We start from the raw sequence: 16,923 nt of genomic DNA on the forward strand, positions 1-16,923 counted from the left end.
GAGCACAGCAGCTCACAGTGGGTTAATGCTGTAACTGTGTCTGTACCACAGAGGCAAAGCAGAGAGTGCCTGGGGGGAAAATCACTTGCTGTTTGAATGCTCTACTTTTTGGAGAGCAGCTCTATGATAATGATAATGACATTGCTCAAGACAGCGAGGACCCTGGTTTTTCAAGTCTCTCCTACTTTATGTAATGCTGCTGTGTCACATTAGTACATGCTTATTAGGGATTCATTTAAAATACATGGGTGCTGATAAATTACTCACAGCACTGCTACTGTTACTTTTGCATAATTAGAAAATACATGAAGGTTTAGAAACTCTAATGATGTGAATATGAAACATCCCCTCTTGCAGTCTGCTGGGATTTCTCCATCATTGCCTGTATATTGGCCTTTTCTGTCTGGAGCTGAAAACTCATTAGACCTGACAGTGTTCAGATCATGTGCTGGAAATGCCATTCTCTGTTAATTTATTACAGGCCAAATCCAGAGCAGGGCTGGTTGTGCTGCTCAGTTGCCCAGACAAGATAACTCTGCTGAATATGTCACTGCTGGAAAGATGCCCCTTAGCCTGAAGGCTGACGTAAGCCTCCCTCCAGCCAGCTCAAGTGTGTGCTGCTCCTGCTCCCCAGGCAGACAGACAGACAGACAGGCTCTCCCAGCACAGCTGTCCAGATCCCTGGCATGTGCCACCCAGCCCCTGTCAACCCCCCCTGGCACTGCTTCCTCAGGGTGAGCGCTGCCCGAGCGCTGGCTCTGTCCCTGAGTCACAGAGGATTTACAAAGGCAGCTTGTCTCTGGTAAAGACTTTCATTTTAATTTCCCAATCAGCATTGCAACAAGGAGGAATGGATGGCAGCAATAAAGCAAGGAGATGAATATAGTCTGAAGTTCAGTGTTGTGCCAGGAAAGGACGTCTTAAAATCTTGATTTACATTCTGCTGCTCAGACTGTTACTGACATGTCAGCGACGTCTGGTTGCAGCCGGAGCGACTCTCTGCTTGTCTATTTGTGTGAGCAGAGCTCGCTGCAGAAAAGGTGCCTGTTAAAGCAGCTACAGCACATCGTCCACCTGATGCCAAAGGTCACACTTTCAAAAGGACCATGATACACAGGGAGAAAGTCTCAAAACACAACTCCTACAATATTGTATTATTTCTGTAAGACACTTTCTTTTGTAATCGGGCCACTGTGTATGTCAGGTGTGGAAAAATTAATGATGCTGAAGCCTGGAGGGGTTTTATTAGGCTGTTTCCCCAGCTCTTTGGGTGGACAGCGCTGCTGTGGACTGTTCTTCTCCACCATCACCACCTCCACCAGCCCCTTGCTGGACTCCCCATCTCTCAGCCCCATGGAGGGGTTGTCTTCATGTTGACATAGAGGATTCTTGAGAAAAGCAGCAGCCCAGGGGTTTGTGGGCCTGATCCTTCCACTCTCTGGGCTTCATTTGCCCCAAGTGGGAAAGAAAAATGCCATTTCTAAAGGATAAGTAATCATTTGAGCAAGAAACCAACATGACAATGTCTCCCATCACATGCTTGGCTGCAAAATATTATTAGTCACCATTTTTTTACGTGTGCATACCCTCTCAAAGATTTGTGTTCCTACAAATATACAGACTAGTTTACATGTGCGTGCTTGAACCTTGCTCTTCTGTGGCATTCCACAAATTCATAAACCATGGGTAGGATTTGGTAGACTTGGGGGTTGGCCTTGCTAGAAGAGAAATGCCCTGCCCTACTTTCTTCTGCCGAGAATGTAATAAAAGCAAGAGGTTCATGTAATGATGGGATTGATTTTTCTGTCCATATAGGTAAGTAAATTGCTGGCATCACAAGTTATCTGTGGCTAAAAGCTGTGACATTGATCTATTAGACTCTGCCCTATGACCTTCAGTAAATGACATCTCTGCTTTCATGCCCTCACTGGGGAAAGGGGACTAATGGTGCCCTCTGGCCTTCATGAGACCTATTTTTACCTTCTCAATAAAGAGCTTGGAAATCTCAGGCAGAGGGACCTTACTAATGATATTTATCATGTTCTTATGTAGCATCATCATTAGGCTAGCCTCCATGTGCTCCAGGACTGGAATTGGGCTGGGGGCTCCCACCAGTGTCCTTACTCCCCTCCAGAGGCAGCTGTGCCAGGGGTGATTCAACATCAGGCTTGGGAGGGAGTGGAAAGGCATCAAATCAAAGCCATATCCAAACAAGTAACACAGTGGTGTCACTCCATTGCAATTTGCCATATTAGAAGTTCAAGCAAGCAACTGCCTAAACCCAGTGGATCTCAGTGGGGCCCAAGCCAGGCAGCAGCAGCGGTACCAAGGCAGTCTCTTGGCAGTTTTTTCATTCCTGTTTAGTAACTTGCTTTTTAATGGTTCATAAGCTCCTGGATTCATTAGCTGCTGCAGAAGAGCTAATTGCACACGTGGAAGAAAAGCAATGAGTGATGATAATGAAGCTACAGTTCACACTTAACTGCCCAAGTTCATTCCAGTGAGGTGTCCATCTATACAAAGTGAGGTGTGCGTCTGTATAAAGGCAGCATTATTATTCAGATTAAATACCTGCACTGATTTTAGTATGGACCTTTGTGTTTTGTATCAGCAGCATCTGTCTGACTTAAGGGCTTTAAATCTCCCTTGTAAAGGAGCTATAATGTAGTCATAGGGCCGGTGCAGCAGAGGAGAGTGTTAAGTCTGCTGCTTTAGGACCTTTATTGATGTAACTGCCCATCTTTATGTGTGTGCTGTGCTCAGGATGCTCCACATGCTTTTTTATTTTGCTACACTTTGTTTATCACTCTTAGTTTTGAAGGCAGAGGTAAAAAAATTAACATCAATATAATCTAAAAATTTTTAAAGTATAAAACAGAGAATATCTTATGGATTTTAAAAATAAAATTTATTTGGGTAAAATTGGCTTGTGACTGGATGATCAACAACCCTCACCTATAAGAGAACAATATGAGCTTGACTGCTGGGAAATCACTTCCTTGTGCCTGTCATAAGAAGTTAAGAACCATTTTAGTAATTTTTTATAAAATATCCCAATGGGGTGCACAAGGAGGCATTTTGAAGAAGACCTGCAGGTTGTGGAGGAGGTGGGAGGAAAAGCTAAACTTTCTAAAATAGGTAAAGGACATCCCTGTAACATACTTCAGCTACAGAGGAGAAATGTTGCTTCCTTCAAACACAACAGCTTCACCCCTACTCAGTAGTGGAGGAGGTGACACAGTGTCACTTCTAGCAGAAGTGTGAGACAGATGTCTGCAGAGGGGGAAGGGAATTCGATCACTGGGAGAAGGCTTCATATTTTAGAGCTAAATTTAACCAGTGTCAAGGAATTGTCCAAGATGTGCTGGGGTTTGCTAGGTGATTTGGGATGTGCAAAAGTGAAACCAAGGCACCTAGTCTGGCTCAGCTGGAGCCACATTTGTAGTTGCTGGATTTTTTGGTTGTTGGATGGATTGAAGAAATAGCTGCAACTGAGAGGCAAGCTTGCCTCCTTCCCATGCCTGTATCACTCACCCAGCCCTGACTGGCCACGCTTTTGGATGCTACTGCACACTCTGGCTGATTTTTTATTTCACTGCTGGAGCCAATCACATATCAAAACTAGGAGAATTACAACGAAAGACAGTGTTAAAATTGTGGACTGATGGAATTGGCATCTTCTTTTCAAATGAATGTGTTGCTACCCAGAAGCAACGTGTATTTAGGTGCCGATTGGTAACAGGCCAAGTGAAGTGAGTCCTTGGCACGAGAGCTGCTGGCTCTGCTGACACAGAAGGGAGCTGCCTGCACCCTTGGCTGTGGTGTTTGCGGCTCAAAAGCATACTTTTGCATAAACATATCCAAATGAAGGAAAAAAAAAAGCCAGCATTATTGACAAAGCAAAGGCCAGTTCTATTTATATCTGCAGTAAGGCTGCAATAATGAAAAGACGCTTTCATGTGTCTCAGGGCCTAGATGAAACACTGAAAATGTTGCTGTTAAGAAAAAAATTATAATAATATCCCCTTGAAATCCCGAGGAAATGCATGTGGCAGACTTCTGGAAAGCAATATCAAAGAAATAGGAGTTGCAGAGCATAGGGAGTTACTGCAGTTACGGGCTTTGAATTAGCTTAAATCTTTGCTTTTAAGGTTTTTTTTCCCTAAGTATGTCTTTAAAAGTAACACTTTATTGACATGGAAAATGTTTTACTGCCACTGAACTCTAGCAAGAGTGCACATCTGTCAGACCTTGCCTTATTTTGGAGTGTAAATCCTTTCTCTGTGGTTGCTTCTGGTCTGGCCCCTCTTATGGGTGTCAGACTCCTGGGGGGGGCTGAGAGAAGCAGTGTGAATGTCTGCAGAGAGGGACAGATGGGTAAGAATGTTCTTTCAACACAGAATTCGGAGCTTTATAGTTAGAAAGAAAAGACATTTTTCTTTTCCGAAAGTCTTTCAGGGGCTTCTGGGGTGGTTGGGTTTTGTTGAGGCAATTGGAAAATTGGAAAAAAAGGAAAATACCTACTAAAAATACCATCTGTCATTTCATCCCGTTGCATCTTTGACCAGCTTGAATCAACTGGTTGTTTCATGGCATTGAGCAGGTTTAAAATATGGCTGCAGGAGCAAAAAACACCCTTGAGCGTTGCTGAGCGTGTGTGCCGGTATCACAGCTCGTCTGGTGGCAGTCCCTTTCTCCAAGAAGCCTCATCATAAGTAATTACTTTCACCTTAAAATGAATTTAGGTGAATGGCTGCAAAAAGCAGCACTAACCAAGCAGGACTCAGTGGCCGTCACACCCCTGGTCCTCTCTCTCAGGACCCCTGGGGTACTCAGCCAGACTGTGCTCCAAAACCAACACGTACCTAATGCATTTTATGTTAACCCTTCCCAGTCAATACATGCTTTGTTCATTTCTAGCTTGAATTTTTGTCTACTTCTACTAGATCAGACTGCTATTCTTATTTAGTTGATTCGATAATAACAAGATATTATGAAAATCCCACTTGGCAGAAGAAGAGATGGGCAATGACCATATAGAAATAGGAACTGATTTTTAACTACATCATCCAGAAGCATTAAATGAAGGTAACAGACTATAAAGCTTAGGCCATTTTTTGAAGTTGAAAGGAGATCAGGTTTTCAGTTGTAGAATTTGATTTTCTGAAGCATGAATGGTAATATTCACCCTTTGCCCTTGGAGCAGGGAATGGGCTTTGTTTGGACCACGTGCAGCCCTGAGCATGCTGTTGGCACGCATCACATAACTGTGATTATTAACAATGCACAGATATACTGGCCATTGCTTTCAGGTAGTCAGGCCAGCTGGAAAGAGTAGGAAAGAATTTATTACTGACAGGTATTCAGGTGTGAGTTAAAAGATTGAAAGGAATAGAAATTCTGGTTTATCTGGGTAATTAAAGGCACACTCTGCAGAGGAAAACAAGTGAAAGCATATGTAGTGCATGCACAATTCGGAAGGCTCACAACTTCAGGTTACTGAGAGGTATAAAGCATGAAGATGGTTTTCCACCTTCCTTTTGTCCCTTAGATGCCTATTTGCAAATATAAATTTGCCAGGTGTGTTTGTATTATTTATGTTAAAAGATGATGAAGGTTGTAAGGAAGAGAACCTTGAAACTAAAACATGCCAGGATTGCCGCTGCTCCTGCAGTCTCTGTGTTGGCTGACCAGGCTGTTCTATGTTCCCTTTCTGCCCGGGGGAGCTGCACAAGAAGGGCTGGCAGGCTGGCCATGGGCAGTGCCTGGGACACTGCCTGCACTGCCACCTGCACAGGTGCACAGCTGCTCTGCTGCCCCCAGGGCACAGGGGTGGTAGCAGCCACTGAGACAGCCACCACCGTGGGACACTTCTGGTATCCCTGGAATCCCTGCAGCCCCTCTGGCAGGTGCCTGGGAGCCATGCAGTGCCCTGGGCAGCTCCCAGAAGGGCAGGAGATGTGGAAATGCCTACATGGATTAAGTGGGTTGTTGGAAAAGCAGGAGCGCCAGCTCAGCGTGCTTGGAGAAGGCCCCTCGAGCAGGCAGTGATAAAGTGGCTATCAGGGTGTTCTGGCTGCCAGCCCATGGGTGCCTGGCCCTGAGCCCCAGTGAGATTCCCTTCTTGGGCAGGATCCATGGTCCTGCAGTCAGCTGAGGCTCAGCACTCCCTGCCAGGAGCTGAGCTGCTGCACTCCCCACTCAGTTTCAGAGCCACCATCCTCATCTCAGGCTATCCGGTGTTTGCTGTTGCAGGGGAAGGTCAGGAAAATCCAGATTTCTTCTTTCAACTGTGTAAGGACCATTTCAGGCCCCACTTACATCCCTCTTTGTCCTGGTGCTGGGCAAACAAAGCCATACAGCCCCTCTTTAGCCAGGAGATGCTCTCTCTGGCTTGTTTTTCACACCCACCAACCAGCCAGCTCCTCTTGTAACTGGGATGTATTATTGTCTCTCTGATTTCCTGTTGTCAGTTGGGCTGATTTTAATTGGCTTGCATTTTCAGTTGTTTTTCAGTTCATCAGGAAGGATAATTAAAATAAAATCCTGCCCTCCATGCTCCTCTCTATTCACCGTAGCAACACCAGCTGAGCATGTTAATCTGAGGAGCAGTGCAGGCAGGGCTTACTCCCTGTGAAGTGTTTGGAGGCTGGTTATTAAGCATTACATTATTCAAAATGCATTAAATTGTCCTGAATGAGGAGGAAACATGTCTCGATCATCAAGCTGATGGGCATTAGCAGTCTTCCACCACAAGTTTGCTAAATTTGAACTAGATTTAGCTACTGCCTGCCTCATTCCTATTCTGCAAGGAAAGCTGTGGACAAGGAACTGGCAAGGAGTAGGAGGCATAAATTTGAGGTACCCACAACTTGGACTGAAAGTCTTATATAAATCCTTGGGATTTCTAGACTTCAGAGAAATGCAGTTGGCATTACTGCCTTCTGTTGATGAAGCAGGAAAGTTTAACCGGTAGTCCAGGAAACAAAATCTTGAGAGTCTGGAGGTGGCTTTGAGATCTGAGGGTGGCTTAAATGTTATTGCTGGGGAAGAGGGAGAAGGGGAAGTAACACATTTCTCAACATTTCCAGGTCTACAAAGCTTGTATGCTGAGCTAGAGGCTGTTAGGGTTTGCTCAGTCTCAAAACAGGGAAATCAGGAAAAAATATAGAGGGTTGGCAGGCAGTTAACCAGTGATTTTTTCAGCTTATTGCTAATATTTGTATTTGCTGTCTTTTAGGAAAATGGGAAACCAAATTTTGAATATTTGACGATTGATTCACAAAAGGTTTTGTAGTTACTATTTGTATCCCTTGTTTGAGCATCTCTGTTGGCAGCCACTAGAATGTCATGGTCTCCTGTATCATAGACCTGCCATCGCCACTGTGAAAAACACACTCCTGCCTTTCTGAAAACTTGTAATAAGCAAATGTCAGCCCTTCCTGGCTGCAGTTAGTGTAAAAAACAATGCTGAGGGTTTGTGCGAAGAGGAGAGGCTACTTTTGCCTCTGTTGGCCATGATGGATGAGCTGGGATTTCCCATCATCCCTCTGGCTCAGTAGCAGAGCAGCACACGGGTGGATAAACCCAGCACAGAGCAGAAGCCAAGGCTGGGATGGGCACACACCGTTGCTCATTCCAAGGCTGCCAGCAATCAGTAGAATAAATGTCTGAGGTATGCTTCTCCCTCCCCAAATATTTTGTGGTTTGGTCTTTGATCAGGGGGCAATGTATCTCTCTCCAAGCTACCTTGACTTTTTTTATCTGTTAGCCTTAAACAGGGTGTCATTGTACCTCTAAGCCAGCTAAGCCCAAGGAGCTCAGTCTTGCCGACATGACTCTTCATTTCCCTCCTTTCGTCTCTCCCAGAGGTCAAAAATAGCTGTCTATGAGAAAATGTGGTCATATATGAAGTCGGCCGAGCCCTCAGTGTTCACCAAGACGACGGCGGATGGGGTGGCGAGAGTGCGGAAGTCCAAGGGGAAGTTTGCCTTCCTGCTGGAGTCCACGATGAACGAGTACATCGAGCAGCGCAAGCCCTGCGACACCATGAAAGTTGGAGGCAACCTGGATTCCAAGGGCTATGGTGTAGCAACCCCCAAAGGCTCAGCATTAAGGTGGGTGGAATAATATAACAATATCCATGTTGTTATAGTATTCCACCTACCCTGATGTATTGTGTTGTCATTTTCTTTCTTGTGGATTTTGAGGTAACTTAAAAGTTTAAAATCTTCAATATTCCATGGAGTTAAATAAGACGGTAAATTATGGTTTCATTTATTTAATGCATCCATTTTTTTGTGTTCTCTTCGTGTTGTTCTCTCTGATTGTTTGTTGCTGTTTTAATTTTACAGTTCAATGGCTTTTTCAATTTAAATGGTAAAAGCCAAGTTAACCTGCCATATGTGACGAATGTTAACTGCATGATGTGGTGTTCTTGTTACTTTTTTTCTCAAAGACGGTTTCCCCATCCCGCACACTTCAGTTTTGAGCAAATGTTATCCTCCATGCCACCTTCCAATATTTAACCCTGTATTTGCTGTACAGACATTTTGATAGCTCCACGTTCTGTGAAATTTTAGCCAATTTGTCCTCTTGTGCTCCTTTTTTTATACGTTACGATTTCCTAAGCATTTGTGCATTTTTTCTTACAAGTTATGTTTTATCGTTTCAAGAAATGCTGTTAACCTGGCAGTATTAAAACTGAATGAGCAAGGCCTCTTGGACAAATTGAAAAACAAATGGTGGTACGACAAAGGAGAGTGCGGCAGCGGGGGAGGTGACTCCAAGGTCAGCCTCAATGTCACCACAATCGGGTACCTTAGCAAAGAGTAATCGGCAAGGCTGTTATTTTGCTTCTCAAGAAAAAAAACCTCAAAAAAGAAAGCAGATGAAAACTATTTCACTAATTGTGGTGGGAAAAAAAAAGCAATTTTCTTACTCAGTAGCTCTTTCAAAGAAATGGTCTTATTTAATATCATCAACAGGTTTGTTCGAGCATGGAAACCTTATTTAACTAACAGATAGAAAGTCCAGTGTTGGTGGGACCTTCGCAGAGTAAATCAGTGAGGTAACTGTCAAGAAACCAATGATCACCTCTGGCCGCCATCCCAGCCCCTGAGGGCAAGGCTTTGGTCTCATCCATGGTTTAGCTGCGATACAGAGTGGGGTTTATGAGGCTTTTTTTTGCCAGGACCAGCTGTGCCAGCACAGACCTGGAGGTGAAAGGACTCCTGCTTCCTTTGCCCTTTTGGGGAGGTTTTGGAAATTTTGCCTGGAGTATTCAAATATCACCTTTTGTACAGCACTGACCAGTCTTCTGCACTCTCCTATGCAGGAGCCCTGTATCTGTGTTTGACATGACCTTGGTACAGATAGGGACTCAAATCTGGCTCCTGTGGTAACCTTATCACTGCCTTCTGCTGAGCTGAGGCTCCTCCCAGCCTTCCAGGGAGCCTGTAGTGTACCTTCACAAAGTTGCTTCAATGAGCTCATGCGCTGGCAAAAGTTAGCCAGTGTGCTTTCCTCTTGCCAACTTTGCCCTGTAGGACTGGCAGTTTCTGCAATCTTTAACCCAGTGAGGATAAGCTGTAGCTAGAGTTGGCTGGGTACTGTTGGTCACCTTGGGTGCAGGAATTACCAAGAAAATTAATTTAAATGACACTGTTACACTGAAAAGTACTGAAATTCATTTTTGTAGTGACACTCTCCTACATCTAGTAAAACCAGTTCTTTAGGGAACAATAACTCCTAATTTCTCCTATAAAAATGCTTCAGATTTGGTCCAAAATCAATAATAACAGTAAACTGCAGTTTCGGACAATTACTGCAATGACTGCTGCATTCTATTAATAAGAGTTGCATACAGTTGGCTACATAGGAAATTGCTCAGCTCGTCATGTCTGCTGTTAGCAAAGCCGCTGTGTAATATTAAAGGAAGGAATAGCTCTCAAATTTGGGTTGATTCAATAGCTGGAGGTCTGCAGTGCTCAGCAGCGGCCTGGAGATGAGCACAAGCTTTTTTATGCTTTTTAGCTCTGCTGCTTATCCTTCACAGAACATTTTTATATGTCATACTTGCCCGTATATTAAAAGTTTAATATCCTCCTGGGATCCGGCAGCTCATTGTCTAATGCTGCCTTCCTGAAAGAAAACTCTTCATACAAACCAGCTTCAATGAACTTCATCACTTCAAGTTCATTGAATTAAACCCAGCCAATAACACTTACAGCCCTAAGGAAACTAAAGAGGGCTTTTTAAATGGTCATAATTAGGGCAGGGCCATCCTTCTATTTTTGCTTGTACTGGAAGATGTTTTACAAAGAGGAATGCTGTCTATTTGTCAGGCAGTGTTGAGGGAGTGGAGTCTGGGATGCTGTGATGAGTTGGTACCCAGAGAAGTGGGAAGGGGTGCAAACACAATAATGTGTGTTTTGCTGGTTTAGTTCAAAGTGATGTCTTTCTGCAGTTTGTTGTAACATGCTGTGGTGAAGAACTTGTTTAAGCTATAGTCATCAGCTCTTGGGGCACAGCTCAGCTCCGGAAGTCCCCAGAGAGGAGAACATGGGGTGTAGAAGACCTCCCAGAGAAGACTAAGCTGAGGGAGGCGGGGAAGGGGTTAGTGGCCGTTTCTAGAGGTGATAAATCAAAGGGCTTTTTTGTTACAAAGTAGCTTTTCCTTTGAGGTAGTTCTGTAGGCGCTGAGTACTGCAGGTTGCAGTGTGGCGTCGCAGCAGACGGGCAGTGCCTTCCCAGCATACCCCCATCGCTGGCCAGGCCAGGCCAGGCCCTGCCCCAGCCCATCAGGAGCCCCGCTGCCCTCTGGGGAAAGATGAGCTCTGGTGCTGCCCTCTGTGCACTACAGCTCCAAGAGTCTCGCTGGCCACTCTCTCCTCCCTGTCCTTCCACCAGAAGTTGCCCTCGTCATTTCATCCCATCTCTCCAGTTAATTGTTCATCTGAACACAGCTTCATTTGTAGAGCATTCAGAGGAGTCACTTCAAAACTGGTATTTTTTTCCGTTTTACCTTAAAGGAGGCAGCAACCGGAGGAATCAGGATGGGGTGGTGAAGCCGCCTGAAGTGGGGATAGCAGACCTTGCCCCCCATCTCATGGCTACCATTGCTCACTCGGGGCAGCTCTCTCTACTGGCTGAGCTGACAGACTCCTCTCTCAGCTACCCCAGTAGAGACCCAGGCTTGGGAAATCACTGCCCCAAGTCCGCAATCAGCCTCCTCCTACCTCCTGCCAATGGGTTGTGTGTAGGTGTGAGTCATGTCAGACTGGTGGTGCCAGCTAAATTCCTCTGTGACTCTGATATTTTAGCTCACACTGAAAGCCAGAGGTAAGTATGAGCCTGTTTGCTTGTGCCAGTGCCCATCACTGTACTGCAAAGGACCCGGTCACCTCCGCCGTGCTCGTCCTCCCTCCGGTCTCGCATGTGGTGTGCCTGTGCTTGGAGAGGAATAATTCTGAGTTGTGAGTTCATCTCTTGTTACCGGATCTTCATTGCCACTGGAAAATTAAACAGTGACTTCCATTTTCACAAGGATTAATTTTGAGTCTTGCAGCAGGAAAAAGAAAGGGTATTCACTTGGCTTTCTGTGGGTTTTGAATCTGTTGGTTTACAGAGAGTGTAAGGTTAGGCCTGTGGGCATTCTGTGCTCCTGGGGTTCACTTGTAATTCAAGACTAAAGAGATTGTGCCATTTTAATGAGCTTGTTTTAAAGGCCTCAGCTGATGTGTTGTGTTTTCGGTGCTACCAGTCTGTGCCAGTGCTGGTGTGGAGCAGAGGGTGCCAGTGTGCTCTGTAGTGCCTTAGCTGTTGGTACTGCCTTGGCAAAGGGAATTACCCCATTTCGGTAGTGGTCCTTATTTAACGAGTCTGAAGGGGAACATGCTCCACCCATATGTAATTTTTCTGGGATGCATGTCAATACATGTGGGCTGACTTGGCTGGTGCAGACGTTCTGGCACATGCATCAAAACTTGTTCACTTAGTCCTCCTAACTGAGCATGAATTTAGTTTCATGGCAAAATTATCCTCCCTTCAAATGCTCTTATACCTGCAAGCTGAGTTCTCAATCGTGAGAGAATACAAAATAGCAGTTGTAAAAAAAAACATATTACAGGAAATAAGTTGCAGTGTATTACAAATCTGGAAACTAATTATTTTGTTTATTATACAATCCTATAATCTTGGAGCTGAGTGATGGCTGAATAGGAATTTAACAAGAATTAGACAAAAGGGGATGTAGACAGCGGTCACAGGCTGAGTGACTTAAGTGAAACTAATTATTCAGTTGCGTAAGAACAATTTTCTGCTAAGATAAATTTCTATAGTTCTGCAGTTGATAGATTTCTTGTATTCTTAAACCTTCACGATAACATTTAATGACAACTAACATGGAAGGAGAATGTTTGAATGCAGCTTCTCACCAACTTCACATGCCAAGATTCCTTGCTAATGATTTGACTTAATTTCTTTAATGTATTCTTTTTTAGGCTGATACCTCTTTTGGAGTACATCAGAGAAATGACCTGCAATGTAATATTATTTCATTTTCCACTTTTTTTTAAATCATAGAATTACTTTTCCAGTGTGATAGTTGAGTTCTGCCCTCAGAGCTGTGCTCCATACAATATCCCATTCCCAAGCCCTTTGGAGCTGTGTGGCCAGTAGCAGATGGGATCTGTTCCCCCATGTCTGTGTGCTGCTTTGCTTTGATACATTTTCAGCACAGCCGTTAGCATTTGCAGCATAATTTTTTTAAGTGGCATATTTTTAGAAGAAATCTGTTATGCTTTATTTTAGATGATACCTGATGCCTAAAGAGCACCACTGCCAAACGTGTCGTGCATAAAAGAGAACATTTGGAGAAATGGCTATCTTAAAAAGATGCAGCATGATTTATTTGAGCAATTTGTTTGAAATTATGTTCATCAGCATGAATTTCCTTGTCATCCATTCTATAGGCCTGGGTTATGAGCTGGAAAAAGATAAAATGACTGATCAGAGCCAGTGACAGTAACACAGAGTTAATTCATGCTCGGAGTTGGGAAAGTATTATGAAATTATTGTATTGTGCAAATTAGTGACAAAGCAAAATAATGCTTTAAAAGGAAGACACCAGAATATCAGTTTAATTGACAGCTATTACTTTATAGCATATTAGGAAATAATACTGTGTATGTTTTGTGCCAGTGATGAAGTCTTAATGCTCTAGGAGTTCATTGGAGCATCTCACTTAGAGCACTGCCAGGAAGGGCAGAAAGCCTGCTCTGGTTTGCAGAAATGACAGTGCTGTTGTGCAGATTGTTGAGGGTATTTTCCTGGAAATGGAACTGGGAGACTCAGTACAATAATTTGAATAGAGTAGGTTGCCTGTGCTGGGAAGGAGTTGGTGGAGCCTGAACCGGTGGTGTCCAAGAATTGGGAACTGTTTAGTTTTGCCAGTATAACCTTTAGCATCATGGAGACTGGCTTTGCTGCCTTGCTGAAGCCAACTCAAGACCTGACTGTGCAAGGAGACCTGTTTGTGCAGCATTAATTGTGACAGACGTAGGGCTTGTGCAGGGACACCATGTCATGCCTTTATGGCCACAAGAAATCTTAAAGAAAGACTTGTTAATTGCGCACTCCTTTTGGTAATATTTGTGGTGCTTAACAGTTAATTTCCATAGATTGCTTGCATGAGTCATTTATCCTGCACTGTAAGTATCAGTATGGGGAAAGTCAAGGCAGAAGGCTCTGTGGTACTGGGAAAGGAAAAAAGGAAAACCAGCAGCTGAAAGTGGAGCTCCCAGCAGCAGGAGCAGGGCCCTTCCTTTGAACATCTCCCTGGGGGTCTGGGCTTGGTTGTTTCTCTTCAAGAGTAACTGCTGTCATTTACCATACAAAGGGAAAAGTAAATGCCCTTCTTCAAAGTGGCTCTAATGTTTCAGCAATGTGCCCACATGGACACAGGCACTTGTGCTGTTCTGTGGAATTCTCTGTGCTCGCCGGCACTGTAACTGTGGGCTGAACGCCTCTAGCTTTTGTACACACGATGTAGCTGTTCTTTGAATGTCTTGTGTAGCCTTTGGACTAAGCAGCACCTACCTGCAGCCTGCTGAGGAGCCAAGAGCAGGAGTCACAGAAGAAGCCATTTCAAGAGGAAAATAAAGACAAGGGGGAAAATGGATGTGTCTAGAGACAAGAGAAGGAGAAGGTGAGGGGATAGCCGGCATGCAAGGTAAGTTGAGTCTCTTGCTCGTACCCATCCAGGTTAGAAAGGACCCAAGCAATAACAGGAAAGGTCCATGCCGCTCTTTCAGATGATGTAGGTTTGAGTGTGATGTTGGGCACCTGCCCTCCTTTGCTCTTCCTGCCACCCTCTCACCATATCCATACCTCACGTGTCAGGTACTGCTGTGAATGAGCACACTGACTTGTTATTGCTTGTACTTCCTAATCCAATTGGCATGTATTATTGCATTAGCACTTGGCAGTTCTATTAAATTATAATCCTGTTAGTACAGAGTTTAATTTGTTTGAGCTACATTTATGAAACATGTAAATATACTTTCATTGAGACAGCTGCTGCTGCCAAACACAGGCTGCAAACTCTGCAAAGGGCAGAGGAACTTGCAGCCTCAGCTGGTAACACATCTGGCTCTGTAGAGGTGTGCACAGAGTGTGTATAGATGTTGCAATGACATCATATGCTCATTCAAACACCCTAATTTAAAATGTATACCTGGTGACCAAAGGAAAAACGCTTCAGATTCTTCAAGGATACACTGGATGCTCCAAACTGTAATGGCAGGTTACTCCTGCCCAATAATGGAGACTATAACAAAGTTCTGTTATGGAGAGCTATTGCAGTCACTGAGTGCTCAGTAGGAACTAAACCCATCCCCTGTCAGCCAGGGAGCTGCAGCCCCAGGATGCTCTTCACCAGCACTCAGGGCCCTGGGGCCTTGAGCAAAGGGAACTGCTTCTGGCTCTGCTGTTGAGGAAAAACAACATCCTCTGCCAGGGGATTTATTGCTCTGCCTCCAAGCACTACCCCAGCCATCAACATGCAGCATATTTCTTCGGTGGTTTGGGGATATATAGGGCTTGAAGTGCTGAGTTTTAATTTTCTAATTTTGCAAGCTCTTTGTCTTTTCAAACTACATGGCTTTCACTTTTATCCCTTCCTCTGCCCACCCATAAAGCATTTCAATGCCTCAAATGTTAAATCTTGGAGATGTGCAACTGCTGGTAACGCAGGACAGGGAAAAAGTGGTGTGGGTCTGAAATGGTAGCAAAGAGCAACCAAGGGCTCATTACTTAAAGAAGAAACGCCTGGTGCTTTTTGCATTTTTTTCCTTGAATATTAAATGTTCAGTGTGGAATACCAAAGCTCACTTTTTGAGACAGAAGGTAGGAAACAGTGATTGACAAGAAGGAACAGGGATTGACCATATGGGTTTATGCCCGTATTTTCAGGGCTCTTCACTCCTGCTTGTGGTACCAGGGAACTGTAGTCTTTAAACAAACATAGTGGGTTTTTATAACAAGCCCATTTCCAAACAAAGTCTTCCCCATCCCTCACGTGTGGGTGTGTTGCAAAACATGAAGTCATGGCACAGAAATGTTGCTAAATTCGTAAATTGCAACAGGCAGATGGATCTGATCTGAGCAAGAGCAGAGCCCTTGGACAATGCATTCACCCACAGGTTTTGCATCTATTCAGAAGTTATCTCAGTAACAAGATCTGACAAAAAGTCCATTCAATAGTTACAGATCAGGCTGGGATTTATACCGCTTGGGGGAATAAAGTGCCTTATTTGATTTAGATGGGTCTTTAACCTCAAGCGATGCCCTTTAGAGAGTAGTGCTGGATTTGGTGTATCTTTCTAGATTGTTTCTATCTTTATATTTTAATGATACCAAGATGGTTGTTAGTGAGATTTTTTTATGGTATCCTGTCAAATTAAGCAGAGAGCCTGGGCTTGATTTCTGCCTTTCTCAGTCCCTGCACAGTTGTGTACCTGTGCTGGCTGGCTCAGGGATGCAGCAGTGGCCACTTGCCTTTGGGCCCCCTCAGCTTCAGTCAACAGGACTGGAGGCCCCATTCAGCATCACCTCCCCTCCTTCTGCCAGCAGGGTGGGGTAAGGCTGGTGGTTCAGTGTGATGTGTGGCAGTGAGGGATTTCTCTGCTTGGCTAGATGCAGTGCCAGGCAGTAGTGCCATTGTTCAGGGTCACACTGAGAGTAGTTCAGTTGTCAGAGCAGGGTGCTGATAGCACCAAGGTTGAGGGTTCAATCCCTTTATGGGCCTTTCACTTAAGAGCTGGAATCAATGGTCCTTGTGGGTCCCTTCCAGCTCAGAATATTCTGTTATTCTGTAATCTCTATACTCTTCAGGTATTTGCCTCTTGGAGCTTGGTAAACCTGATTTGTCCCACATGTCTACAGCAAGCTGCCCTCTCTGCTTCCCCTGAGGTTAGTGGAGATCAGCCAGTGACACCAGCAGGAACAGTGTTTTCAGTAGTTTTACCCAAGAGGATTTTAGGAAGCATTTTGGATTTAGAAAATGCTTACACCTTATTCCACTTGCCTTTCTCTGACACTGTGAGGTGGATTTTAGAAACCCAAGTGTTGAACATCTGAACTCTTTGATGTTATAACGGTTTTGGTTGGGTTGTGCTGATGTCAGCAATCCCAGGGATGTTCCAGCCAGCAAGGACAGCTCTGGTCATAAGGAACAAAGGAAAACATTTCTTGCCGTAGAAGTGAGAGTGCTCTAAATATGTCAGATTCCTAAACTAAAAGGATTAGGCAAAACCAACAGGGATTATTTAATTATAAAACAAGGTTTTTTAAAAATAATAATAAAACAAGTAAAAAACCACTTTATAATGTACTAACCAAGACCTGGTACCACCATGGACT

The 16,923-nt window shown here is 44.3% G+C and overlaps 1 protein-coding gene across 5 annotated transcripts in view; it reads left to right on the plus strand.

Moving 5' to 3' along the window:
* The window catches only part of GRIA3 (glutamate ionotropic receptor AMPA type subunit 3), a 148,815-nt gene that overhangs the window by 118,581 nt on the left and 13,311 nt on the right, over positions 1 to 16,923 (plus strand). For 4 of the 5 annotated variants that reach the window (XR_001864883.1, XM_008640482.2, XM_017743149.1 and 1 more), the window contains 2 exons: positions 7,870 to 8,117; positions 8,676 to 8,790. Coding sequence is in view for 4 of the 5 variants with exons in the window: in XM_008640482.2 (XP_008638704.2) it covers positions 7,870 to 8,117; positions 8,676 to 8,790 (363 nt within the window). In the remaining variant the exon portion in view is untranslated. The remainder of the gene's footprint in view (positions 1 to 7,869; positions 8,118 to 8,675; positions 8,791 to 16,923) is intronic. The other variant, XM_017743151.1, reaches the window with a different exon arrangement.

Source organism: Corvus brachyrhynchos, unplaced genomic scaffold, assembly GCF_000691975.1.
Source record: "Corvus brachyrhynchos isolate BGI_N302 unplaced genomic scaffold, ASM69197v1 scaffold398, whole genome shotgun sequence".
NCBI classification, from domain to species: Eukaryota; Metazoa; Chordata; class Aves; order Passeriformes; family Corvidae; genus Corvus; species Corvus brachyrhynchos.